General features: G+C 43.6%; 2 protein-coding genes across 5 annotated transcripts in view; one reads left to right on the top strand and one right to left on the bottom strand.

Moving 5' to 3' along the window:
• The first annotated feature begins 619 nt into the window (after positions 1-619).
• Positions 620-20,489, top strand: MINDY2 (MINDY lysine 48 deubiquitinase 2). 4 transcript variants are annotated; one of them, XR_014557707.1, is made up of 10 exons: positions 620-1,644; positions 6,377-6,434; positions 9,378-9,442; positions 10,252-10,410; positions 10,940-11,042; positions 12,094-12,236; positions 13,103-13,276; positions 14,469-14,666; positions 15,656-15,775; positions 16,911-20,489. XR_014557707.1 is itself a non-coding variant. In XM_083710784.1 (9 exons), exons 1-9 carry the CDS (start codon positions 802-804, stop codon positions 17,034-17,036), a joined length of 1,869 nt encoding a protein of 622 aa, XP_083566910.1. In that variant the 5' UTR covers positions 620-801; the 3' UTR covers positions 17,037-20,489. The 4 variants fall into 4 exon arrangements, 2 of the variants coding, with proteins under 2 accessions (XP_083566910.1, XP_083566909.1); XR_014557708.1 differs by having other exon boundaries at positions 632-1,644; positions 9,378-9,469; XM_083710784.1 differs by lacking the exon at positions 15,656-15,775.
• A 3,705-nt stretch (positions 20,490-24,194) lies between these two features.
• Positions 24,195-26,075, bottom strand: part of SLTM (SAFB like transcription modulator) — a 38,770-nt gene continuing 36,889 nt past the window's right edge. Inside the window, exon 21 of the mRNA XM_083712558.1 lies at positions 24,195-24,813. Within this exon, the coding sequence (XP_083568684.1) occupies positions 24,705-24,813 (109 nt within the window). The 3' untranslated portion in view covers positions 24,195-24,704. The remainder of the gene's footprint in view (positions 24,814-26,075) is intronic.

The raw sequence follows: 26,075 nt of genomic DNA, 5'->3' as shown, positions 1-26,075 counted from the left end.
CTTATCTGATTGCCTTTCCTGGTAGTCTGTCTATTCCTTTGAGATGGTGATTTCTTAATTCCTGAGACAATGGGAAGGTTCCCTCACCCCCTCTCTCCTTGCAGAGAAACACTTGGTCAGCTTGGGAGTCAAGATGATTTCAGGACTGTTTTCCTGTGCTGCTTCAGACATGTGGTTTATATATTTATGTATGTGTTTGGTTGGAACATTTATGAAATATATAAGACCTTCAATTTTTAATTTCAAACTGCATTAAGGATTACAAAGAAGACTTGGACAGCATCGCTAGTTTGTTTAAAAACCAATGCGTTGCTTTGTGTTTTGCAACTTTTATTTGTAACTACCTTAAGACTGTTTTTCCAGTAAAGCTTTGACATACATTATTGAGGTGGAGAACAAATTGATTTCTATTCTATTCTGCACAAGGTCCAGATCAGGGAACTCACTCACAGCAACTCTAACAGAGGGGGCTGAAGCTGCGGCCTTGTGTGTGTATGTTGGGGTGTCTGTCTGTTCCCCCCAAACGACCCCCCTGTCTGACTATCAGCCCCCTTGACAGAGGACTCCCCACCAAACCGCGCCCTTTTTCGCACGCGTCACGCGCATGCGCCCCGCAGCCAGCCCCTCCCCCGGGCAGGGCGGGGAAGGGGCGTGGCCTCTGCCTGTCATGGCGTCCGAAGGCCGCTTGGGCCAGAAGCAGCCGTCTCGGTCGCGGCGGCGGCGGCGGCGCTGCTCATGCTGCCGCCGCCCCTAGCGGAAACGCCTCGCTGACCGAGGGAGGGGAGCTGTCCGCCGAGGGCAATGGAGGGCCTGGCGGAGCTTCCGCCGCCGCCAGCTTTGCTTCCTCCCGCCCCCCTGGGCGCGCTCGAGCGGGGCGGCGGCGGCGCCCCTGAGGCGAGTCGCGTCTCCCCTCAGGAAGAGGCGGGAATCGCCTCAGAGCCTGACGAGGCGGCGGCGGCGGCGGCGGCGGCATCTGAGGAGACGCGGGAGGAGGCGGAGAAGCAGCAGCAGCGAGGGGCGGGAAGCTCTTCGACGGTCCTCTCAGAGGCGGCCGCGTCCCTCGCTTCCCGCCTGGAAGAGCCGCCGCCGGTGGCCGCCCGAGATGCGACGACGCCCGAAAGCCCCTCCCAGGCTGAGGCGACCGCGGCTCCGTCCCCAGGCAGCGGCAGCAGCGGGGTGTCGGGGCCCGGCTCGCTGAGCCCGGCGGGCGGCGAGGAGTCGGCGAGCCTGGCCGACTCGCTCGGCTCCTTCTCCAACCTGCCGTCCTGCGACGGGGCCAGCATCTCCGACCTCAACGGCGGCTGCGAGGACGACGACGACGACGACTCCGAGGAGGCGACGGCGGCGCCCAGGAGAGCCCCTGTCGCCGGCGGAGAAGACGACGAGGATGGAGTCAGCCCTAGCAAGGGGGCTGCGGCAGGAACTGCCGCCGCCGCCGCCGCTGCCTCTTCGTCGTCGTCCTCCGCCTCGCCATCGCCGCTCCTGCTCCTCCCGCCGGGCGCCAAGGAGCGCTTCCCGGGTCAGTCGGTCTACCACATCAAGTGGGTGCGCTGGAAGGAGGAGAACACGCCCATTATCACCCAGAACGAGAACGGGCCCTGCCCGCTCCTGGCCATCATGAACGTACTGCTCCTGGCCTGGAAGGTGCGTGGCGGGGCTGGGGGAGAAGGACCAGGCCAGCTGCACGCCTCGCTGGCCTCCCGAGGGACAGGCAGCTTCCTAGATAAACTGGCCAGGAGGGCTGTCCTCTTTCCTTATCCTTTCAGGGGAAGGGCCCGCTGGTAGGGGCAGAGCACGATCTTATTGAATGCAAAATGCAGGTTCAATCCCAGGTACCTCCAGGTAGAGCTGGGAAGCACTTTCGCAGTGGCATCCTGGAGAACTGTTGAGCTAGAGGGATGAGTGTGATCCCTCTTGTAAGGCAGCTTCCTCTGTTACATGTGTGGATGTCTTCCCTTGTCTGCCTGCCCAGGAACTGATCACCCTAGGTGCAGAGGAGCAGTTGCACCCAACATCATTTGGGGAGTGCGGGTTGCACATGCGTGACATCACTTTGGCATGTTCCTTTGAGATTGTTAGCAATCAAAGAGACGGGTTAGTGCGAATGCCCCCTCAACATTCAACGAGCAGGACACCCTGCCCACAAATACTGAGTGGGCCTCCTGGAGTTGGCACAACTGCCTAGGTGAATTTCTCTCTGGGTATGGGCAGAATGCAGGTGAGATAGCCACTTTAAGAGGCTGATGCTGTGAGGTTGGAGGCACAACCTGGGACCTACCCTGCGATGCAGCTCTGGAATGACACTGCCTCATTGCCAGAATTGAAGTAAGGTGCAGCTTACTTCAGTCTTGCTAGTTGTTTCTGTACATAGCAGGGGTCTTTCCCTTTGCCTCAGGCTGCAAGCCCTGGCAGCGTGCCTCTACAGCTCCACAGTTCGTCTTGGGAAGGTAGAGAGTCCCAGGTTCAGTCTCATACTAAATAGGATCTAGTTTGCACATGGTTAACCAAGCTATGGTTTATTGAGCCTGCACAAGTGTGCTATCAGAAAGGAGCTCAGACCCACTTTGTTTTTCCCTGGTTCTCTTAGTTCAGTACAGTGTGCTGCTAAGCCAAGGTTTGGCTTGTTATATCATCTAAACCCAGGCTCACAGTTAAGCTCTCTTCTTAACCTCAAAGTTGTATCAAGAAAACTTCACTCTGAGTCTGGGTTTGGACAATGTGTTAAGCCAAACATAAGTTTAGGTGTGACATGCACCTCACTGAGCTGAAGACTGGGAGGGGGAGCAAGGCAGCTGTAATCTCCTCCATGGCAGCCCACACATTCATTCTAAGCCCATAGCATTACATGTGAATGCATTCTATACCATCTAGCCCAGTATTGTTTGCTGTGACTGGTAGCTACCCTCCAGCCCAGGCATAGTCAAACTCCGACCCTCCAGATGTTTGGGACTACAATTCCCATCATCTCCAACCACTGGTCCTGTTAGCTAGGGATGATGGGAATTGTAGTCCCAAACATCTGGAGGGCCGGAGTTTGCCTATGCCTACTCCAGCCTCTCAGACATGGTAGAAGGTTTATTCCCACCATCCGACCCTTTTTAACCTGTGGTGTAGGAAGCTGAAAGTGGGACCTTTTGTTTGCAAAGCTGTATTTGCTGTTGAGGTGAGGTTTCCCCCCATACAGTATGTTGAAAAGAACCAGTGCTATTTTTCTAGAAAAAGAGATGCTGGAACTCACCATGAACACCTCCCTTCTTCTCTAATAATAGCAGTGGTGCCCACCTGAGAGATGCCTGAGTTCCTGAGGTGCTGGAACTGAGTTTCTGTGAGTCCTGACTGACAGAAAGCCATACAAAGAACATATGAAGCAAGTAGTCTTAGGCACAGTCACACCCGTTGTCCATCTATAGTCCTGGGCAATTTCATCTGACAGAGATCTATAAACTATGCCCCTGTAGCTAAAAGCAGAAGAGCATGTATGTATGTGTTCTGCAACATAATTGTAGCCAGCCAGCCCCTGACATGATGACTCCGAATGTTGCTGCCACTTGGAGGAGCTAATAGCAGGTAGTGGTCCAACAGGCTGACTCCGTCTAAGGCAAGCAATGAGAGAGCCAGCGTGGTGCAGTGGTTAAGAGCGGTGGACTTGTAATCTGGTGAACCGGGTTCACATCCCTGCTCCTCCACATGCAGCTGCTGGGTGACCTTGAGCTAGTCACACTTCTCTGAAATCTCTCACCCTCACTCACCTCACAGAGTGTTTGTTGTGGGGGAGGAAAGGAAAAGGAGATTGTTAGCAGCTTTGAGACTCCTTAGGGTAGTAATAAAGCGGGATATCAAATCCAAACTCTTCTTCTATAGGTTCTGTGGAGGCGCAGGGATGGACTTTGGTAATCTTTCTTAATGTGGCACCCTGTGCAAGGCTAACATTTGGCACCCCAAATGGATCTTCTCAATTATGGATTTCCTCGTTTTTGTGCTCCCTTGGTTTGGTGCACTGTTGTGGGGAGCCACCTGTACCACCCTAAATCTGGTGCTGGGAGGTGTGAAATGACACCATTACTGTTTTCTCACCTCTCCTTCTGTTTTAGAAGCCATAGCTCAGCTTTTGATTCCATGCTGTGATTACAGAAGGTTCCAGGTTGACCTCCCATTAAAATAATAATAATAATAATAATAATAATAATAATAATAATAATAATAATAATAATTTTTATTTATATCCTGCCCTCCCCAGCTGAAGCCGGGCTCTACAAAGAATTTTGTCTGCTTCCTTAATACCCAAGACACTGACAGCCAGTTAGAATATGCTAACAGAATTTTTTTAAAATAATTTTTATTTAATTTCCAATTGACAAACCAATCATATCACATTAATTCCAAATTATACCAATACATAATAAACTCCAAATATTTAGCTGAATTTTAATTTTTTGTTGAATATGCTAACAGTATTCTTGCTAGGTGGCTGTCTATGTACAGAAGGAAGCTAACATTTATTTTATATTCTGCTTTTTAGACCCAAGAGGCTTTACAAGTAGCTTACAAAGTGTTCTCAAAATAAAGTAATCTAGTATGACTATTTTGGGGACAAGAGAGAAGCTAGTTTTGAGAAGGGCTGTGAATTCCTTTGGCCAAAGATCCTGAAAGGAGTGGTAAACTGGGAGCAAATGATAAGCTCTTCATTTGGGAAGGATTTTTTCATGTTATCTCCAATTTGATCAACTACTATTAGATTAACTTGGGTTGGTCTGAAAAGGGTTTATTATCCTAGTGGTAAAAATCACATGTTTTGCTGGGGATTTGGCAGTAGAATTCCAGCAGGGAGAAATTTCATTTTTTTGCTGTTACAAGCCTCACACAGTTTCTTTGCATCTACACTTTCTCATTAAGTAAAACATGAACTATTGAACATTGGCTTCCTGTTGGGATATTGTTTTCAAGAATAATGCATTTGTTACCTGCCGAGTTAGGGGGGTAGTGTTGCACAAAACGTTGCAGGTGTAGTATAGTAGGAAAACACATACTAAACCCACGGAACCTACTGACTTTTAGTCCCCTGGCTAGTGCATGGGGCAAGAGTGTGCAAATTCCTTTCACCTCTGTATATCTATTTGCAAGGTGCTGGAAACCTAAATCAAGCTTGTTTCTCAGACAGCACTGTTCAGAACACAGAGAACCGTTGCAAACAACATTGTTACAAACAATGTGATACAAAATGTGATATATTCCATCTTGGAAACCAAGTTATTTGCCAAACAAATCTCATTCTGGAAATGCATTCAGCATCTTACAGAAATGGAAATAATTATGGTCTCCATATACAGTAAAGGAATGTGTACATATGGCATCCTTTTATGTTGAACATTAACTTCTCCATTTTGAAAGTTTCCATGGAAGAGAGAATTACTTTGTCAACTAATGCATCTTCTTTAACCTTACTGCTGCCTGAAACATTCCATTTGCAATCTGTGTCCTCACTATTCTTCTTAGCGTTGTTAATGTAGCTTTGAACAGTAGTTCAAACATACATTAACAGCTCTGAGAAGCATAGCAGTTCAGCAGCTCAGATAATTTCATCTGTAGCCCAGCATTCAGAATCTTAAGTGATGCTGGGATTTGTTTCCACCAAGAGACCCAATGAAATTCTAGTCTTCCTGAAAGACAGTCCTATGCATATGTTGCCATAATATCACTTGCACAGTGAACTAGCCACACACTCTATTCCAGTCTGGTAAGGCTCTTTGGGACTCATTGTGTACCAGGTGTTGATGCAGACTTTATATAAATTGCTGAAAGTTGCACATTAGAATGATTTCAGTAGCTTCTTCATTCGAGGAGACATTTATGTTTCTTTGCAATCACATAAAAAACAAAAAACAGGTATGCAGTGCTAATGCTGCTGACCACTTGCAGTATGCTTACATAGTTCTATATAAATGAGTAACCTCTGTCGACTGAAACACCAAGGGACTTATTTTGGAGCCTAAACTTGTGAGGTGCTTCAATATCAAGGACAACTAAACACTAATACTGGTTTTCTGAAGTATATAGAACTCTTAAGTTGTAGTAGTAAAAACAATCCATGAAAAGAGAAGTCATCAAAAGAATAATATCTTCAGCTTTTCCTAGATGTAGGAATTTGGAAGCACAGAGAAATGTGTCTCTCTCACTTGGGGAGTTGACCTTTGTACTTCTTGGTGATTTTTAATATGGTTTCCAATAGTTGATAGGCAGGCTTATTTCTACATGTAACAAAAATATCTGTGGCTCTTGTACATCTACAGTGCAAATTTGGATGTTTAACTCTTACAAACTTTTATTGTCTTTTAAGTACTGTGGGAAACAATTGAGCTTAAATTCTCTTCTCTCACAGGTGAAACTGCCACCAATGATGGAAATCATAACTGCTGAGCAGTTGATGGAATACTTAGGTTAGTACTAATAACACTGCATGTGTAATTTGTATTGAGAAAAATGGTTAATTCCTAAGCAAGGATTGTTTAGAATCTGGCAGGATAGCCTGCTTATAGTTGAATGGCAGTAGTTGAACGTTTAAATTAGCCTTGAGCCTGTTGTTAACTTATAAAATATCATGGGTGTAGTCAGCTTGTGGGTTGGAGAAGCCTGGCCATGCTAGAGTGAGATGATCCTTGGACACTGAAGGACTCCTCTAGAAACTATACATAGCTTCTAATTATTGGGGCCCTAACTAGCTCTTGTCTACCTAGCAGTTCGAAAGCACGTCAAAGTGCAAGTAGATAAATAGGTACCGCTCCGGCGGGAAGGTAAACGGCGTTTCCGTGCACTGCTCTGGTTCTCCAGAAGCGGCTTAGTCATGCTGGCCACATGACCCGGAAGCTGTACGCCAGCTCCCTCGGCCAATAAAGCAAGATGAGCACCACAACCCCAGAGTCAGTCATGACTGGACCTAATGGTCAGGGGTTCCTTTACCTTATACTAACTAGCTCACCTTTGCTTACTAAGGACTATTATTTCTCTCCCCTCCCACTGGCCCTTCACTTTGGATCTTGGCACATGGTTGGGAAACAAGGGCCTGGGGATTTGTACCCTACCCTTCTCACTGATTTGGTTAGTTTGGGTGATGTAAGACTTCAAATGTTATTTCTGTTCTTGCATTTTGTCTCTTTAAATTTGAAAAGGAAAATATCTCCAACACTTGCTACAATTGGCATGATTTCTATGGGAAAGATTTTTCTTTAGTTAAAATGGAACTGAGTAGGCTAGAAGCAGCATTCACAGTCCAGCAGTCCTGAAATGTATTGGTTCATTCTGCAGAGGGAGTTCAGCGGCTCCACTTTAATTTCATAGAATGGATTTGCAGGGGCCATGACTCATTCTGCCCTTAAATACTTCAGAATACTATAGACTTGTTTGGTTGCCTCTCCAGGGAATAATTTAACAGCTAAAAATTGAGGGATGCTACTCAGTAATATAGGATACACTGATTGATATATACTGTAGGAATATTATAGCAAGGGTCAGGGAACCTTTTCTGCTCCCTTTAATGGGATGGGAGTGGGAATTCCTTTTGGGCTGCATGCTAGCCATGGGCTGGTCCAGAGCCAAAAGAAAGTGGGGCCACCCATTCTCTCCTGGCTTATGTGGTGAATGTGGAGGAAAAGAAGTGGAAGGAAGAAGTGAGCTGCCAGAAAAGGGGAAGATCAGTCACTTCTTTCAAGTAGCTCACTGTATTTCTGTACTGGAGGAGGAAGAGAGGTGTCTTCTTTGCTTCCCTGCAAGGCAGCACAGTGGGCTTTGGGGAGGGGTCTGAGGAGGAGAGACTAAAAGCGGAAAGGGAATGCACCATGGGCCAGATGCTTTGGCAGCTCTCCACACTTGTTACAGAAGAAGTAATCTATTGGTTGCTCTTTAGGTAGCATTTGTTTTTGTGGTTGCTAATTGGTGATAAAAGGTTGATACGCTGGAAGCAAAATCTTGAATGCACAATTTAAAATATTTTATGTTACTGAAGAATATAACAGTTTGAAGTGTTAAAATAGATGTTAAAGCTGATATAAACAAGAAGAAGCCACTCAAGTTGAGTGGGGAATGTAAAGCTCAGGCAAGCATGATTCAGGGAGAATGACTCTCTTGCCAAAGCTTAATCCAGGCTTCACCAACCTGGTGCAGTCCCAAACATCTGGAGGGCAACTCTCATCAGCTGCAGCCAGCAGAGCCATGTTGAGGTTGGGTGGGGCTGATGGGAGTTATAGTGCAAAACATCTAGAGGGCTCCAGGCTAATGAAGGTTAGCTTAAATCTTAATGTTTTCCCCACTTCATTTCTCTCTCTCTGTTTGAGTTAATCATAGAACCATAGAACTGTAGAGTTGGAAGGTACACTGAGGATCATCTAGTCCAACCCCTCCCCAAAAGCAGGAATATCAACTAGAGCAGGCACCACCGACCTTCGGCCCTCCAGATGTTTTGGACTACAATCCCCATCATCCCTGACCACTGGCCCTGTTAGCTAGGGATCATGGGAGTTGTAGGCCAAAACATCTGGAGGGCCGAAGGTTGGGGATGCCTGAATTAGAGCATCCATGACAGATGGCCACCCAAGCTTTGCTTAAAAAGTCTCCGCTGAACAAGAGTCTGCCACCTTCTGAGGGAGTCCATTCCACTGTCAAAAGAGGTCAGAAAGGTATTCCTGATGTTTAACTTGAATTTCTTTTCTTGTAACTTGAAGCCATTGGTTCTGGCAGCCTTTAAGATATTTGAAGGTGGCTATATTCACTCCTCTCAGTCTCCTCTTACCCAGCTCCCTGCAGCAGTCCTCAGAAGGTTTGGTTTCCAGACCCTTTATCGTATTGGCCACCCTCCTCTGCACCCATTCCAGCTTGTCAATATCCTTCTTAAATTGTGTTGCCCAGAACTGGACACAGTACTCCAGGTGTGATCTGATCAAGGCAGAAATAATCACTTTTGCACACCTTTGGAGGACAAGTATTGGACACTCTTCTTGTATCTAACCACACCATTTAATAACAAAAGGCTCAACATTCCAGTTACCAGAATGAATCAAAAGTTGAAATTGGCAGGTCAAAGTACAGGTTTTTAGAAAAACTAATTTTATTGCAACAGATTATTCAGCATATAAATACACTCCTTGATTTGTCTCATAAATTCCAGCTTTGTCTTTCAGGGCATACCTGAAAGGAAGCTGACTCATGCTAGTAAGCAGCAGCTTTCTAATTTTGGGTATTTGCTTGCATCTTTACAGCCTCTCACAACTAATCTCCTCTAATTGATAGTTTTTTTTCCTGTGAAAGAACCAATAAAGCTTTAACAAGATTAGATTGCTTTTGATTATAAAGTTCCAGCTTTCAAATTAGAATCTTTTGTTTTCTTATAGGGGACTATATCCTTGATGCAAAACCAAAAGAAATATCTGAAATTCAGCGCTTAAACTATGAGCAGGTAATAAATAACAAGCTCTTCTTAAGAGTAAGTGGCATTTTCTAGTAGTGAATTAAACCACTTAATCTCTCTCCCCCTCCCCATTCATATTGTAAAGTTAAAGCATCTGTTTAATCATATTAAAAGCAAGAGTAAATCAATGGAAGACAGACTGCTACATTAAAGAAAGAATTATGCATTACATATAGCAACATGAGCTACACTCTTTATCTTGTTTGTGAGATGAAATTATTTAGTGAATTAACCTACAGTTCTTCTTTCTGCTAAAGTCTAGTTAACAAATGATAGGATGGCTTAATTTTTCTCTGTAATAAGTTTGTTTTCCATTACTTTCATAGAGTTTTTAAGTAATAAAAAACTTGAAGGGAGTAAATTACCAATAAGAAATTTGCAGTGAGTTGAGAATTTCCTGATTCTCCTGAAAAACCTGAAGCAGTTAATTTTTTAATGATGGGCATTTGCTAACCCTTGGTAGATTTCAATATGAATCAGTAAAATGTGTTAAATGTTATTTATTTGTTAAAAGCTCGTGGATATTATTGCTCTCAGAAACTATGGTTATAAGATTTGGACACTTTATGTCCTTTGGCAATGTTTTAACATATTGGTAAATGAGGTTATAATCTGATTATTGGTCAAGTCTCATCCTACTGTAAATGATAATTTTTTATACTTTCTACTGTCTTCATACAGCATTAAGAACTCAACAGCTTCAGATTTTTTCTGTAATCTGCTTTTAAAATACTGTTATTAATACTGGTATTGTGTGTTGACTGATGCAAACAGTTAAGTTTTCCTTTTTTTGGCAGAATATGAGTGATGCAATGGCAATCTTGCATAAGCTTCAGACAGGTCTTGATGTGAATGTGAGGTTCACTGGTGTACGAGTGTTTGAGTACACACCTGAATGCATAGTGTTTGACCTTCTTGATATTCCATTATACCATGGATGGCTAGTAGATCCCCAGGTAAGCAAGGAGAGGGGATGTGTTAATCCTATGGGTGTGGTTTATGGAATTTGTCCCCAGCTCAGAGGATGGCCTGTAAAACAAGTTCATATAAGAACTTAAGTGAACATTTAAAAGCTACAACGGATAAACACAAAGATAAATATAGCAACTAAATTTTTTACAGATCCTAAACACCACTAAAAGTGCATCAGTACAGCTGCCTTCTTGTAATTAAGAAATAGCATGGAAGGTCCAAAATGTGGCTTTGAGGAATTGCAGAGTGTGGGTGCCACCACAGCAAAAAGCTTTCCAGTAGTCACCCAGCTCCCTTCCTAAAAAAGAATCATAGAAAGAATGATACTGGTGGATGGGCAGTTGCATATTGTTTTAGTCATCATTGTGTACTGGAAAATACAATGTTATATCATTCCACCTGTGTGTGCCATCACAGTAGTGTGTTTTTAACTATTGGTAGCATTAACTTGTCTTTCTCATAATAGACACAAAATATCAGTCAAGCTTGGTGTACCTTTTCTCTCCCCCACAGACTGCTGACATTGTGAAAGCAGTTGGTAACTGCAGCTACAATCAGCTGGTGGAGAAAATAATTTGTTGTAAGCAGTCAGACAACACTAAGCTAGTTGATGAAGGTGGGTGAATTGCTTAAGAATGTTAGAAAAACACTATTTGATCATATCAAATGTCCAACTAATTCAACATCCTTTTTTCAAACATGGACCAGTCAGAAGCATTAAGACAATGCTGTCATTCTTCAGCAACTGGTAGCTGACATGAATAGAATCCATAAGAACTTAAGGACCCTGCTGGGGCAGACTAAAGGCCAATCCAACCAAACATCCTGTTTCCCATTGTAACTAACTAAATGTCTCTGGGAGGCCCACAAGCAGAGCATGAAGGCAATGGCACCACCCGGTTGTTTAGCAGCTTCCACAGTTACAAAGCCATCTTGGTCACATGCATGAATGAGACGTATTGGGGGGAAATCTCTGATTTTAAGCATAGACCTATTGAGTAGAATTCAACTAAGTCCTGCTCAGAGTAGACCCACTGAGATTAATGAACAATTAATGTCCAGTAACTTAAATGGGTGTGCTCTGAGTCGGACTAGCATTGAATAGTCTGTGACTGCAATCCAGTGGCCACTTAACCTAGAAGCAAGCCTGTAACTCTGCTTCACAATCAACCTCTTCATCTCATTTGAGTCTAGCAGGCTTTGTAGTAATTGAATTCCTTTTTATTTTACCAGCAAACCATCCTTAACTCAGCTGTTTTACACTGAAATTGTCTTGTCCTCCATGCGGTTCTAAGCTGACACTCTCCAGTTTTCAGATAAATGTCATGCTTAGCTGGGTACTACAGTACAGCAGGTCTAGGCCCCAAATATCTGAAATATGCCTCCTTAATACCCAAGAGTCTGTACTGAAGATAAACAGGTATTTGGTATTTCCACTACCCTTCATAATTTTGGGGGGGGTGTGGCCTGGGAGAGGGTCTTTTCTGTGGCAGTTTATAAGAGGTGTCTCTGGCATTGTATAGTTTTAGCCATATGCTGAAGAAGCACCTTTTTACACAGGCCTGTGTGTGTGTGTGTGTGTGTGTGTGTATCTACCTACCCTATTTTCTTGACTGTAATTGTTTTAAACTGATTTTTAAATTTCAGTAACCCACCTTTCTTCGCAGGTTCCATAGCAGAACAGTTCCTAAACAACACAGCCACTCAGTTGACCTACCATGGGTTATGTGAGTTGACTTCCACTGTTCAAGAAGGAGAACTATGTGTGTTCTTTAGAAACAACCACTTTAGCACCATGACCAAACATAAGGTATATGGCTGTGAACAGTTTCTGTATTTTATCTGAGCTTGTTAACTAATGAAGCTCATGAGTTTGTGGCCTGCTCCTAGTTGATGTCCATTTGCCCCTAAAGTGTCATGTGGCTGCTTTGCCCAAGAACAGGGATAAGGAACCTGTGGCCTTCAATATGTTAACTACTAGTCCCATTGTCCCATGTCACTGACTATGCTGGCATCCCCAATCTTTTTCTATTGAGGAATGTGTGTTGGCTTCTAAATGTGTTTCCTTTGGCACATTTTCAAACTCCACATACATGTATGCTCAAGTAGTTCAGATTTAATTCTTCTCTCTAGGGTTGTAGCTATGACTTGATGATCAGCCTTCTTTTACTAGAATCCTGTGTATCAAAATGTACAGCCAGTGAATTAAGTTGATATTGACATCTGCACACTGTTATGCCATTAGATAGTGCCATGTCTCCTTGAATCTCTGCTGGGTACATTCAGAGACTATAGTGTGGAGAACCTGCAGCCCTCCAGTTGTTAGACTATACAACTCCCATCATCCCTGGCCTTTCGCCATGCTGATGGGAGTTGGAATCCAACAACTTATGGCAAGCTGCGCTTCTGGAGGAAGTATAATAATGCATGAAATAGTCACACATGTGAAATTTTAGCTGATAGCTATAAACTGATGATTGACTATGGAAAGTTGCATAACTGTGCAGCAAGGTTGCAGACTCCACAAGTATGGCTCCTAAAGCTAAAAATACTCAGGAGATGGTCACTAACTTCATCCCAAACAATGGACATGGTATTAGCAGGAATCAGCGCTCCCTCCCCCATCCAAATTAGTTTCCAACAGCACATGTGTAAAAGAATTTCCTTTTCGTTTAGGGCCAGCTTTATCTCCTGGTGACAGATCAGGGTTTCCTTACAGAAGACAAAGTTGTTTGGGAAAGCTTACACAATGTAGATGGGGATGGAAACTTCTGTGATTCTGAATTCTATCTACGACCTCCATCTGATCCAGAAACAGTATACAGAGGACAGCAAGATCAGATAGACCAGGTAGATTTGCTTTGCCTTTTCAGTACTTGGGATGGATGCAATTTCCCCACTAGCGCTGTATGTAAATCGTGCCTTGTGTCAGCCTCCTTTTCCCTCTTGATTCTCTGAAAGCAGAATAAACTAGGCAGAACTCAATGTCTGCTTCAATTATGTAGTCATGTAGCATAACATTACGTTTCTTAAGAACCTCAGTAGAGTCATGCTGAATCAGACAGAAAGCCCTTCCTTTTCCAGTATCCTGTTCCCCACAACAGTGAACCCGATGTCCCCGGGAAGCTCATGAAGAGGGCAACAGCCCTCTGCACTGCTCAAAGTCAAAGTCAAAATGTTTTATTCGGCTTTACGCCCATCATGAAACACACACACACACACACACACAAAAACAAAAAACAGCGGACTCGTACAAACCACAAATAATATAATGCAATTCACAACTCACAAGGGCAGATATTAGCCATTCATAAGAAAAGATTAAGATTAAGATTAAAAATTTTAGGCACTACATTAAAGTCAATATCTGATGTCATTATAGAAAATTCTTATAACTATCAATAATCAGTTAACATTCCATTCCGTCTCTTGTACGAGAGGACGGCTGTTAGGAATTTAGCAACCTGTAGGGTAATATAAGGATCCACATCTTGAAGAACCCAGGCAAGCTGTAGGTCTACTGGTTTGTCAGCCATAGGCTGGCCTCTGCACTGCTGTCTTCCAACATTTGGCGATACCCAGAAGCATGCAGTAACATTTAGCCATTGAGAGCCCTATCCATGACTTTGTCTAATGCCCTTTTAAAGACATCTATAAGGACACTGGATTATTTGAAATATCATTCTCTGTCCTTGAGATCTTGAGGGCAGGCAGGAAGTATCTGAGGGATGCCTTTTGTCCATGATATCCGGAAGCATGAGTTGAGGATGGACAAAAAGCCTGCTAGATTCTGTACACTAAAAGCTGCTGAGTGATCCAGCAGTTACAACTTGTAACCAAGTCAGGGCTGCATGGTGCCCAGTAATTTTTTACCCAGTTCATTGTGGAAGGAGGCTTCACACATCAGCTTTCATGCAGCTGCTGAAAGTGATATTTCTTTTGTTTATGGAGGAAAGCTGAAAATTTGGATGGTGGATACAATCTCACTGGTTGATTGTATTGTGCCAACTAAAGCAGTGTTCACCATGGATTTACATAATAGGATTATCTGATGGCATTATCCTTGCAACAAGAGCAGCAAAGCCAAGACATTAATTGGGAGCAGATACCAGAAGGAATCAGTGATCTTGAACTTGCCAAGAAACTTCAGGAAGAGGAGGACAGACGGGCTTCTCAGTACTATCAGGAGCAGGAGCAAGCTGCCGCTGCCACCGCTGCTGCCACTGCTGCTCAGGTTCAGGTACGGAAGTTTGGCTCCTGGTGGCCCTTGTAGTCCTGTCTTCTGCATGCTTGCATGGAAGCTTTCCCTGTTGAGTTGGTTGGGGCTGTAGCTCAGCGACAGAGCTGGGAAAGTAGTGCTGGGAAAGACTTCTGTCTGAAACCCCGGAGAGCCCCTGCCAGTTGTTGTAGACAATACTGAGTTCACTGGGCCAGTGATCTGACTTTAACTGTTAACAGTTCTGGAAGTGTAATGCTGAAAGGCGAGGTATAAATTTATCCAAAGAATTCTGTAGCTGGGCAGCTGATGTGAGGTATGGCTCCATCTGGGGCAGAAGTCCTTAGAACATACATTAGGGTCTGCTTTGAGAGGCCTTCTGAGGACTTGAGGGACCAGGCCTGCCTGCCATTGTTTGGCATAAAAGTGAGTTGCTAGAACCTGTATCCCCAAGGCCCATTTGCAATTGTCTCCAGCAAATGCACACATCGCAAATCAGTGGACACTCAGGGGTTGTTTTCTCCCTTGGGAGTAAATGGGGCCTGTTGCGCCCTCTGAAAGGCCCAATGGAATGTGCTGCGGTAGTGGCAGCAGCAGGCTCTGTTGTGCCATCCCACTGCAGTGGCGAGCTCCACTGGAGCCCATCGCAGTAGTGGGAGGGCCCAACAGAGAGTGCATTGCAGCCACAGCAAGCCCTGTTGGGCGCGACAGGCCTCCTCCCACGGTGTGACATTGCACGTTCCGGGCTTCCACAATGTTGGGGGGAGCCTGGTATGCCTGCATAGGCCTGAAGCGGTGACCCTGGTAATATGATCAGCCATGTTGCCTGGCAATGAGTAATTTTCAATAAAAATAAATAAATCCTTAATTACATCAAAAATAATTGACAATATGTAAAATTCAGTTGGTAGCTGTAGGTTTCACACCCTGAAAAACATACACGATTACTGAACAAATGCGGAACACACAGTGCAAAATCTGTAAATAATGCAAGGGAAATTTTTATTTTTTAGATTTCACTTATGGATGAAATTGTTTCTTAGAGGCTGAGGATTGGTCTGTCTTCTGCATGTTATACACCAATATATTCCTAATTTAGCCTGCTATCTGACACTGATCACATATCTATTGAGGTAACCTAATGTAAACTAATGCTTCCCCTCCCTTTTCATCTATTGGCATATTTTCTTTCAATGGCATGGACTTTAACATGGGGTGTTTGGTACCATCTTGGGGGATTAAGGTACTATTTTTTATAGTTAGTGTCAAGCACGGGACTCCTAAAACCCCGGGAACCAGCCCTTGTTGGCTTAGCAGGTGCCAAGCAACCACAGTTGAAAAACCAACCCTGCAAGGTAGTGCAGCTGCCACCATGACACTGGTCCAACTAGGCTGGACCAGGAAACTCCCATAACATTACCAGATATCGCATGACATACACTGGGACAAGAGCAAAAAACCAGACTGTCTGTTCTTGTACCTCTGGTCCACAAAAATTGTTCAGTAGCTATGAAAACTGGATTCAGTAATAAGGCTTCCAAAAAAGCTACATCAGGGTTGAAATGGTAGATTTATTAAAGTACTGGTAATTAAAAATAATAGCATAAAATCAAACCTGCATATTCTGAAAATGCAGTTAGAAAATACAGTTAAGAGTACATTTGGGAATTACAAAACAGAACAAAAACAGCAAAGTTCACTTGTCCAGCTGCATACAAACTGCTAAGAGCCATTTATCCCACAGAAACTCAGCAAATAGCTCACAGGTGTGGCAATGGTGCTGCAAACAAAGATGCGAGGCAACAGACAAAAGAGTAAAGGCAACTTCATGAAATGGATCTAGATAATCTGCTTCATGAAGGCCTGCCTGAAGCTGACAAGCCACCTTTCCTAGGAATGGAACACAAAGTTGTTAGGCTATCTTTCTTTGTCTTTATGGTGGCACAAGAATCACTTTCTTTGCAACAAGTTCACCCGGAGTGAATTCTGAAGTGAGTGGTGGGCCTCCATCTTCCAGAAAAGGAAATGTGAAAATTCCTAATGGGGAATTTCCCCCCCCTCCAATGATGAACTTGGCTGGCTGGTCACCATTTGATGTTCGGCAGTGCTTGGCCCAAAGTGGACAGTATCTTAGTTGGCCTTAATGAGTGTTTCTAAGCATAAATGATGCCTGGCTGATCTGTTCTGAGCCTTTCTTTGCCTGAGCAGTGGATGAAAATACTTCAAATAAATAAGCTTGCCTTTCCCCCTCCCCTTTCCTATTGATAGCAAGTGCAAGGAGCTGCGTCTCCATCAACTGGAAGACAATCTGGGAGTAGTGAGCGGAAAAGAAAAGAACCTCGGGAGAAAGAAAAAGAGCGAGAGAAAGAGAAGAACAGCTGTGCCATTCTATAACAGGAGGGGGACTCTACCTGGACCCAAGCACATATCCTTGAAACACAAACAAGGAATTCTAAGGACTCCAAGCTCCACATGCCGCCTGTGCCTGATAGCCCCACAGAGGATGGTGCCCCCAAGCCCATTGAAGTCATGCACGCTCTCTTTCAAAGGGATTTGAATGAGGCTGCCTCTACCTTCAATGCATTGTGAGAAAATAACCACCTTTGTGGAGGGGGAGTCCACACTGCCACAGGTTTTGACCTGTTGGAACATAACTAACTCAAAATATTTGTTAGTAAATCTGCTTGTCTCTGTGATGAAAGGAGTTAAGTGGTTCTCATATTGGGCTTCTGCCTGAGGTCTGTACATCAGTTGCCACAAGAGGACCATTTATGGTGTGAAAGCAATCTTTCAGGCTTCTGGGCATCTCGCAGCTTGTAGCTCACCTGTTTTATTGGCTTTTGGGTAGGTGTCCCCTGAGCTGTCTTCAACCTAGGTGAGACCTGGGTCTGAAAAGTATTGGTTAAGATTACTCAGAAATGGCAAGAGAAATGGAGGCTTGTACCATATTTGAGTCAAGCTCACCATTGTACTTGGCCCTTTTCTGTTCAATACAGATGAGTGAGACCAGAGCTGTTCTATTATTTATTGATCTCCTCTATGCAGGAGTAGGTGACTGGAAGGAAAAGCTGATGTGCTGTAATCTGTGGAATTAAAATTGCTTGATACTTGCCTCGCCCCCCCCCCTCGCCCAAAGTACCTTGGATGAGTAATATGAGGATGTGTGTGATTATATGCCTTATCAAGTGTACTGTAGGTAGATAATCTGTATCATGTCCATGCAGCTCTAAAGCACACTTCCACAGAGTATGAAAATTGTTCCACTATGCTCTGGGGCTGTGGTCCTAACTGCATATGCGAACGAATCTCCTGGATTTTGGTGGGACTTACAAGGCAGTTATGGAGGGAAGGAGCATTGAATATTTGGAAAAGATTCTTGGCTGTAAACACTTAAAGTAGAACTTTGGGGAATCACATTTTATAGAGGACAGCATACAAATGAACATGCTACTTCTCATAGTACTGATAGTATTGAATGTTACTGTCAGAGGGAGGAAATTCCAGGCCATCCTCACCAGGAAGGCGTTGGCCTTCATCCTTTTGATAACTTTATATGTCAGTCCGTAGAGGCTACTTGCTACAATCACAAAGCCTGGATAATCGCATCTATAGACAAACCTCATCCCTGCCTAACATTCAGTGTGGCAATCTTTCTACTGAGGTGGTTGGTAACAAGGTGCCATTGAAATGGGAGGGTTGGATGCTTTCCTCCCTGAAGTTCCTTTAGGAGCAGAGAGTCCAGTCTAATAATTAGATACCCTGTTTCTAACTTCCATTTTGCAGCAGCACCAAAATACCTTAAGTCTCAGATGAGGGGGAGGCCGTGCCCTGAAGTTAGTTCTAGCCAAAGTCATTTCCAGGAGAGAGGCCTACTGCTTGACAGGGTGCGTGCATTTGTCCCCTTTAACTTAAGTCTAAAATATTGGCCTTCAACTATTGGTCTGAAAGGTAAACATTTCTGGCAAATTTGCGAACAAACAGAATGGCTTTATTCAGAACTGAATTTACCCTTGTATTGCATAACATTTTAAAGAGTATCTCTTCTTGTACTACTTCAGAGTATCTTATTTCACATATGCACATTACCCTAACCCTCTGTTAGACAATAGTGCCATCTTACATTATGGATGAGATTTTAACACATACGTTAGCACAAAGCTGTATCAAGGCTTTTCTTTTTGCAGAAAAAATGCGAAGGTGTTTACATTAAGTGTACGTTTGTTCCATTTCCAGTCTGTTTTTACATTGGCAATTGCAATAGTCAGTCATAGTGAAAGAAATGCCTGATGCTCCTATTCATTGTTCTCTCTTCATTTACAGTAGGGTATGACTCTCTTGCTTTTATCTGAATATCAAGGAAGTTAGATTTCTATGATGTGGCTGGTGTTGTGGAGTCAGAAAGCTCCAGCAGATGGAGGGCCTGCTGTGTGCAATGAGCTATGACTTCCTCCCATTAGGCAAGAGGTAGTTTCTAGGAGGGCTAGCTCTGAGGTCATGCCTGGCCTTACGTTGACAATCTCATACTTTGGTGCAGCATGCAGAACCTTTTCAAGATGTGGATTTGCCCTAACAGCATGATCTTACCATTTAGGTTTTTGGCAGACTTGTGTGGTTGGTGGTGGTGTTCTGAGAGCCTCATAGTAGCCTCTTAGAAGCTGCGGAGAGGAAAGATGGAGTATCTATGTCTTCTAGCCCTAACAACCCAATTTTTAGCCTCAGGTCTATTTGCTTGTATTTGTGAGTAGCTGGTGGGCATAGTAATAGGGGCCATGCTGTGTTGTTGGTGCTCAAGGCTGCATACCTCTCCCTAAGGTTGCTGCCATTGATGGGGTTCCTGATCATTCCTGCAAAGACTTAGCCTAGGCTTTTAACTTGCAAGCAAAATCAAGTTTAACACAAAAACACATGCTTGTCATGTATTTCCCTCCGGCTGCCTCTTAAAAACAAAACATCACATTACTTCCAGAAGACTTGATTATGTAGAGAGTGAAGGGTGTGGAAAGACTTAAGGCCCTTAATGAACACAGGCTTTTGCCTTATCAAAGCTTAATAATGTAGAGCAGGAGTGTAGGATCTTTTCTTTTTTTGCTGTGGCTATGTAATTGATGTTATAAATGCAGAGATTCATCAATGTCACCACTTAAAGCACTGCCAAATACTTTTATAATTTTGTAAAAGGCACTTATGTGTAAGACGTTGCTTTTGAAAAAAATCATGACAGTTGTCCTAAATGGCATCCTTTAACAATTAGAATGTCTTAGTTCTCTTTCACTGCAGCTGTTTCTTTTTGTTTTTGGCTTATGGCTGTAGAGCGGGAGTGAATGTTGTGCAACCATTGTGGCTGGGGCCAATCGTATGGATTTTTCTCTTTATTACTGGCTGGGAAATAGCACACAAGTCCACCTCTGCCTGCAATGGCAGTATTCAGAAACACAAGCTCCCACTGCGTGGGGTAGAACCACTGAAAGCTGGTTTCCCATATGGCTTGCTCAGTTAGTGTGTTGCGGGGGGCAGTATCTGTCTTACTCCGTAAATACACGTATGTGCAACCTTCAGGCAGCAAATACAGCAGCACTTCCTGGCTTCTGTCCATCTTTAGATTCCAACCCACATATCTCAGCCACAGGCTGGCTTCTAGTTGATCAGATACTTTGCATGGATTTACACTGTGATCAGCAGCTAGCTGTTTTCTGTTGGATCTTGTCAACCTACTTTGATGTATTGAGCTGACAACTGTTGGCATTCTCACTGTTTTCTTTCTAATTTTTAAATATATATATATTTATAATTTTTAATAGTCTTAAAAGTGACTTCCTCATGTAATAAAAATTGATTCAACTGCTGAAATGACTCATGGAGTATTTAAGCAAAGAACAAAACCCATAGGGGGACAGTCTGGTTTGCCCTTGCTGAACTTGTACTGTAGCATCCTGCTAATTGTGTGTTTTATTGCTTCAGCCTGCATCCTCCTCAATGGAACTATTAAAAACCAAAGAGAACCTACACAAACAAGGTCAGAGACACCTGTGGAACAATGTAAATCCTATGATCTAAAAGGTAGCTTCAAGGGCTGGGTGCTGTAGCTTCAAAAGCAATCAAGCTTCCCTTACAGGCAATTTGTAGCCATAAACAAGACCTTGCCCACCATGCAATCCAGCTCTAGATTGAGGTAGCTGCCAGAAGGTGCAGGATATTATTATTTACCGGTATACCCCGCCCAGTGGCATAGCGTGGGGGGTGCAGGGGGGGCCGGCCGCACCGGGCGCAACATCTGGGGGTTAGGGTTAGGGGGTGCAAATCCACGGGTTAGGGGGTGCAAATTACTTGCTTTGCCCTGGGTGCTGACAACCCACGCTACGCCAATGACCCCGCCCATCTGGCTGGGTTTCCCCAGCCACTCTACAAGGCTTCCAGCAAAAAAAGGGGGGAAAGTCAAACATCAAAAAGTTCACAATACAGGTCTGCCTTCAGGATTAATTTCCCAATTATAGCCACATGTGTTACAGAGCAGAGGGATAGATCTCCAGCTGAAAATCTGCATCTACAGCATGTAGAAACATTCCTTGAAAGCAGTTTCCCTTGCTGGCCCAAAGTCTGGCAAGAGCCTTAATATTTTTCTAAAAAGGCAAAGCTGTAATTTGCAGGATGCTGAATGCTGTGTTCATATTCAGTTATCAGTAGGCTTTTCCTTGATACACATTCCACTGAAAAGACATAGACATGCCAAAAGACAGAAAACTGAAGCAGGCATAGATACCAGCCAAAATTATTAGAGAAGGGATGAGCAAGCTATGCCTCTTTACTAATCCCTGGCTACTAGGAGTGATTCCTGTGGATGAGAGACTCCAACAACTGAAGAGCCACTGTGTTTTCCATCACTAGATGGTGTTTGGTGGTGTTGTTTCTAAAAAAAACTAATGGGACGTGGGGGGTGCTGTGGTCTAAACCACTGAGCCTCTTGGGTTTGCCGATTGGAAGGTTGGCGGTTTGAATCCCTGCGATGGAGTGAGCTCCCGTTGCCCTGTTCCAGCTCCTGCCAACCTAGCAGTTCAAAAGCACGCCAGTACAAGCAAGATAAATAGGTACTGCTGCGTTGGGAAGGTAAACGGTGTTTCCATGCACTCTGGCTTCCGTCATGGTGTTCCGCTGCACCAGCTGTTTAGTCCTGCTGGTCACCTGGAAAGCTGTCTTTGGACAAACGCCAGCTCCCTCGGCCTAAAGGCGAGATGAATGCCACACCCCATAGTCGCCTTTGACTGGACTTAACTGTCCAGGGGTCCTTTACCTTTACCAAAACTCTTGTTGAGAAAAAGTAAGTAAGCTCATAACAGGTTTATAAAATTATGGATGAGGTAGAGAAAGCAGTAGGGATGTGTGTGTATACATATTCTGTTGAAACTTGGATCACTTAGGAAATTTAACCTTCCTTAATGCCTCAATAACATAATTACAGACACCACCAACCTGGTCTCTCCTTTCAGACTACAATTCCCATCAGAATGTAGGAAATTGTGTCTATAATTATTGGAGAAGGCTGCTTTATGGTGTTTGCTGCCACAAGATGTGTGTGATAATGTCTGCCATCTTAGAAGGGTTTAAAAATGGATCCAAACCAATTCATAAAGGATGTATTTTATCAAATAGTTACATTCCACCTTTCATGTTGAAACAACAAAGGTTCAGGGGCAGAGGCAATGTTTCAGCTACTGGAAAGGGCCCCTGCCTTCCTGTGAGCTTGCCACTATGGGAAAGCTGCTGGAGTTGATAAAGTTTATTTTAAATATGTAAGCACTTCAACAGCTATCTTATTTGCCTTAAGCTTGATAGCCCCTTTATTGTGCAACTGAAGATATGGTCAACACAGTGTTTGCTGGTTTTTGTGCAGGGCAGAGGCCACAGCTAAACATGCCAAATGTGGGGTTATTGTAAAGTTGGAACACACTTGGTTCATGGAATAATTTTTAAGAATAAATGGACACAAACCTGACATGCCTCTGATGTGGGCTGATGTTTATATCACAGGACACTTTTTTTTGCAGCTGTCTGGTCTACCTGAGTCGCATTTAGGAATGAAAATGGCCGAGTGTATAGTACATTTGTCCCCCCCCCCCCGGATGTTACATAGGTATTTTACACTGTTTACAAGCAGCATACTGGTATGCAAGAACTTGGGCCTGAATGAAAACAGGTGGATTGCTTTTTCCGTAGCATAATTAGGCCTTAAACATTTGCAAGTAGGAGCTCTTTAAAAACCATCTCCTTCCACACAGAGTGGCCCACCTACATCATTTCCTATATAAAATCCACATGGCTGCAGAAGTGGAACACAAGACAGGTTCTGGTTTTTACAATAGCGCCTACAGGTGTTCACCTGACTAGTTTTAAACACACAAACAGCAAGAACTCAGCACTTTAAAGGAATGTGAGATGGTGTAATTAAATTGCTGTTTGTATTGACTCTGTTAGCACTATTTTGCTGTTGCTTAAGTTGTTTTATTGTCGCTAGCCTGCTTGAATGTCATCCAATGGAAACATGTGATATATATTTTTTAATTTCTGGAAAAATGGCAATCAGGGTAAGGCTGTACATGCCATGGTATCAAAGAAGTACAGACAAATGAGAGAAAAGGATACTGATTAGATAGTTCACATTCCAGTTTTCATTTAACTTTAAGCTCAAGTTTCTAGTGTTCATGGTTAAAATTTGTTCAAAAGTTTGAACAATGCCTTTGCTGTTATACTATATAAATTAAATTTGATGCTGTATTTCTATTTTTATGCTTTGATTGTACTTTTTTAAAATTCTAAGCTGCCCAAAGAGCTCTTGTTATGGGCAGTATATAAAATGTTAAAATTAAATAAACGCTTGAACACTCTAGGCCAGAAGTCAGCAATGGTGCTTTGTCGCGTTCCTTGTTCCCTTCCTCCAGAATCATTGTGCTTTTATGCAAAAGAGTAAAAACAAATGTAAAATTGGACAAAAGTGCCAATATGTGTAATTTACACAGGGTAGGTAATCCAGCTTTCCTTGACAATGGACATTGCAGCACTGAATACTGAAAAATGTAGACTATGGGTACTTTTCTGTATATCACCCAAGTAAATCTTTTAGATAAAATGGGATGTACCTTAAGAATGAGGCAGATTTCAAGAGGACATATGTGAACAGTCACTCCCCCAGCTTGGCTGCTGAAGGCCAAGAGCAGAACACAGCCAAATCTTACGGCCACTATGCTCTGCTGCAAATGGAGTCTTAATCTTTTTTAGCAATGTCATCTGGGTCTGGCCGTTTCCATTACTGCAGGCCATGAGTGGGGCTGCTGGAAGGGAAACGGGGCAGGGGCCAAGTAAGAGGAAGACTCTTATTCTGCACTTTTCACACAAAGTTTCCAGATGTCACTACAACGTTGCTTAATTAAAAGTGTCTGTTTTTACTGTCATCTTACCTCAGTGACAGGAACAGAGAAAGGAGTTATTCCTAGAATGACTTACTGCATAGGACCAGCCAATTTCAGCTTCCCAGACAAACAAACCAGACTGTACAAGTGGCAATACAGATTATGAAGCTTTATTTCAAAAGGATACAGTGGCCAGGATACAGATCCACTCAGTTTAACAACTCTCCAAAAATAGGTTACGTAATACCCAGAAATCAAACAACCAACCCAACCCTTATTCTCTACCCATTCTAATGTACAACTGGGTTATCTGTGTGTTTTGTGGTAAGTACCTAATTTTCAAGCCTGACATCACAGAGCTAAATTGTAAATTAAACTACTGGGTGCAAAACAAATCATCTCTTTGTACAGCGGTTCACATGTTTGGTTCCAATTAATTTCAGAGATCCTAGTGTTACAGGGGGAAATGCTCGTCAAAAAAGTACAATGAACTATCCAAAATCCAAACAGCCTAACTTATTTAAAATGCCTCCAAAAAAGAGGAAAAAGTAATTATGGTAAAATTAAAAAAAGACAAGTTCTCTTAGCCAAGGCTTCTTCGTTCATAAAAGATTTCCAATAAGTTATCTTGAAACCAAGGGGGGGAGCAAGCAGGTCAGCGGGCTTAGAATCTTCGTGGTGGTCCACTCTTAAACGGTTTAAATCCTGAACCACTTCCCCTCTGCATGGAATTGCCCGTAATCTGTACAACTCTATTAATGGGCGAAGAATTACTGGAATAAAAGTTGAAAAAGAAGCAGGTTTAAAAAGAAGTTTCAGAGGAATTAACATCTCACTATCCAGAGTGCTGAGCAAGGCAAAGTTCTCACAACCTGATCTTGTTACAGGCTGACACATTGGGGAGTTCCCACTCAACCATGCGCTGAGACTGGCAGGCTACTGAGAGAACAGCAGCTACTTTTTTTGAGACTGGGGACAGAACACTCCTTAGTGTGCATCAGGGAGCTAGCAACCCATGCTGGACAACATTCAGCGTAATCATGTTCAGCTGCAGAGAGCTTTAAATAGATGCCCAACCGAACTCCTGGATCTTATACTGTAACCTACACAGATGCTGCCCAGGCCCAGGGCCTCTGTCCAATTTCCTCACTGGTCAAGCGTTATCTGCTCAGGTCCAAGGGGATTTCTCCTTATCCAGAGCACATCATGCTTACAAACTAACAATATGAGTAGTTATGTTTCATGTGTTTCCAAAGCCCAACTAGATTCAGACAATATTGTATGCGGTCGTGAAACTCTCTGCAAAGCTTACTCAACTGTACTGCCAAGCTTCCACTGAGTCATAGGAATTATTGTTATTACATTTATTTCTATCCCATCTTTTTCCTAGACTGGGACTCAAGTGGCTTAAAGTTAAAAAGCTAAAAACATTGGCAAGATTTAACAGTAATTGAACACAAATAGAAAAACCCAATATAAAAACTATTAAAAATACAGATGATGACATTAAAAACTCCACAGCACCAACCATTCCTTCAAGAGCCAGTTCCTAAAGATCTGCTGGAATAAAAATGTATTCACCTGCTGACAGAAGGGCAAGGAGGGAGCCAGTCCAATCTCTCTAGGAACAGAGTTCCAAAGTCTGCACTGAATCCCATCCTCAATCAGGGCAACTCAGATTGGTGCCAGCAGTGGGGGCAGAGTACCCAATCCTGCATTGCCTCAGAGATCCGGGGTGATCCAGAGTAAAAAAGTAAACCACCTGCCTGAAATGTGGCAGAGTTACACCCCTCTTATAGGGGCTACCATGTCTCCAAATTCCTCACACCCATGTCAAGAAAATGGCGATTTTGGTGTCCCAATGCAAGTTGCGGGGGTTTCTGAAGCTTTCTTTTTTAGACTGAAATCCAGAGCTCAGGGCCAATTCAAAGTGGGCTCCGAATCAGTTATGGGGAGGCGGTGGGATACACCATCCTAATGGAAACTTGGGCATCCCAGCACACCGATCAAGTGGGTGCTCCTTGAATCTGAATAC

The sequence above is a fragment of the Podarcis gaigeae genome (genome assembly GCF_964106915.1).
Source record: "Podarcis gaigeae genome assembly, chromosome: 14".
Taxonomy (NCBI): domain Eukaryota; kingdom Metazoa; phylum Chordata; class Lepidosauria; order Squamata; family Lacertidae; genus Podarcis; species Podarcis gaigeae.
This window is presented reverse-complemented; position numbering and strand designations above follow the sequence as displayed.

What these genes read in the sequence shown, in the direction of transcription:
- MINDY2 (XM_083710783.1), top strand. Translation starts at nt 802, where the DNA reads ATGGAGGGCCTGGCGGAGCTTCCGCCGCCGCCAGCTTTGCTTCCTCCC. An exon ending in ATAACAAGCTCTTCTTAAGA is followed by an intron (nt 9,470 to 10,251) that starts GTAAGTGGCATT and finishes TTTTTTTGGCAG; the next exon opens with AATATGAGTGATGCAATGGC. An exon ending in GCACCATGACCAAACATAAG is followed by an intron (nt 12,237 to 13,102) that starts GTATATGGCTGT and finishes CTTTTCGTTTAG; the next exon opens with GGCCAGCTTTATCTCCTGGT.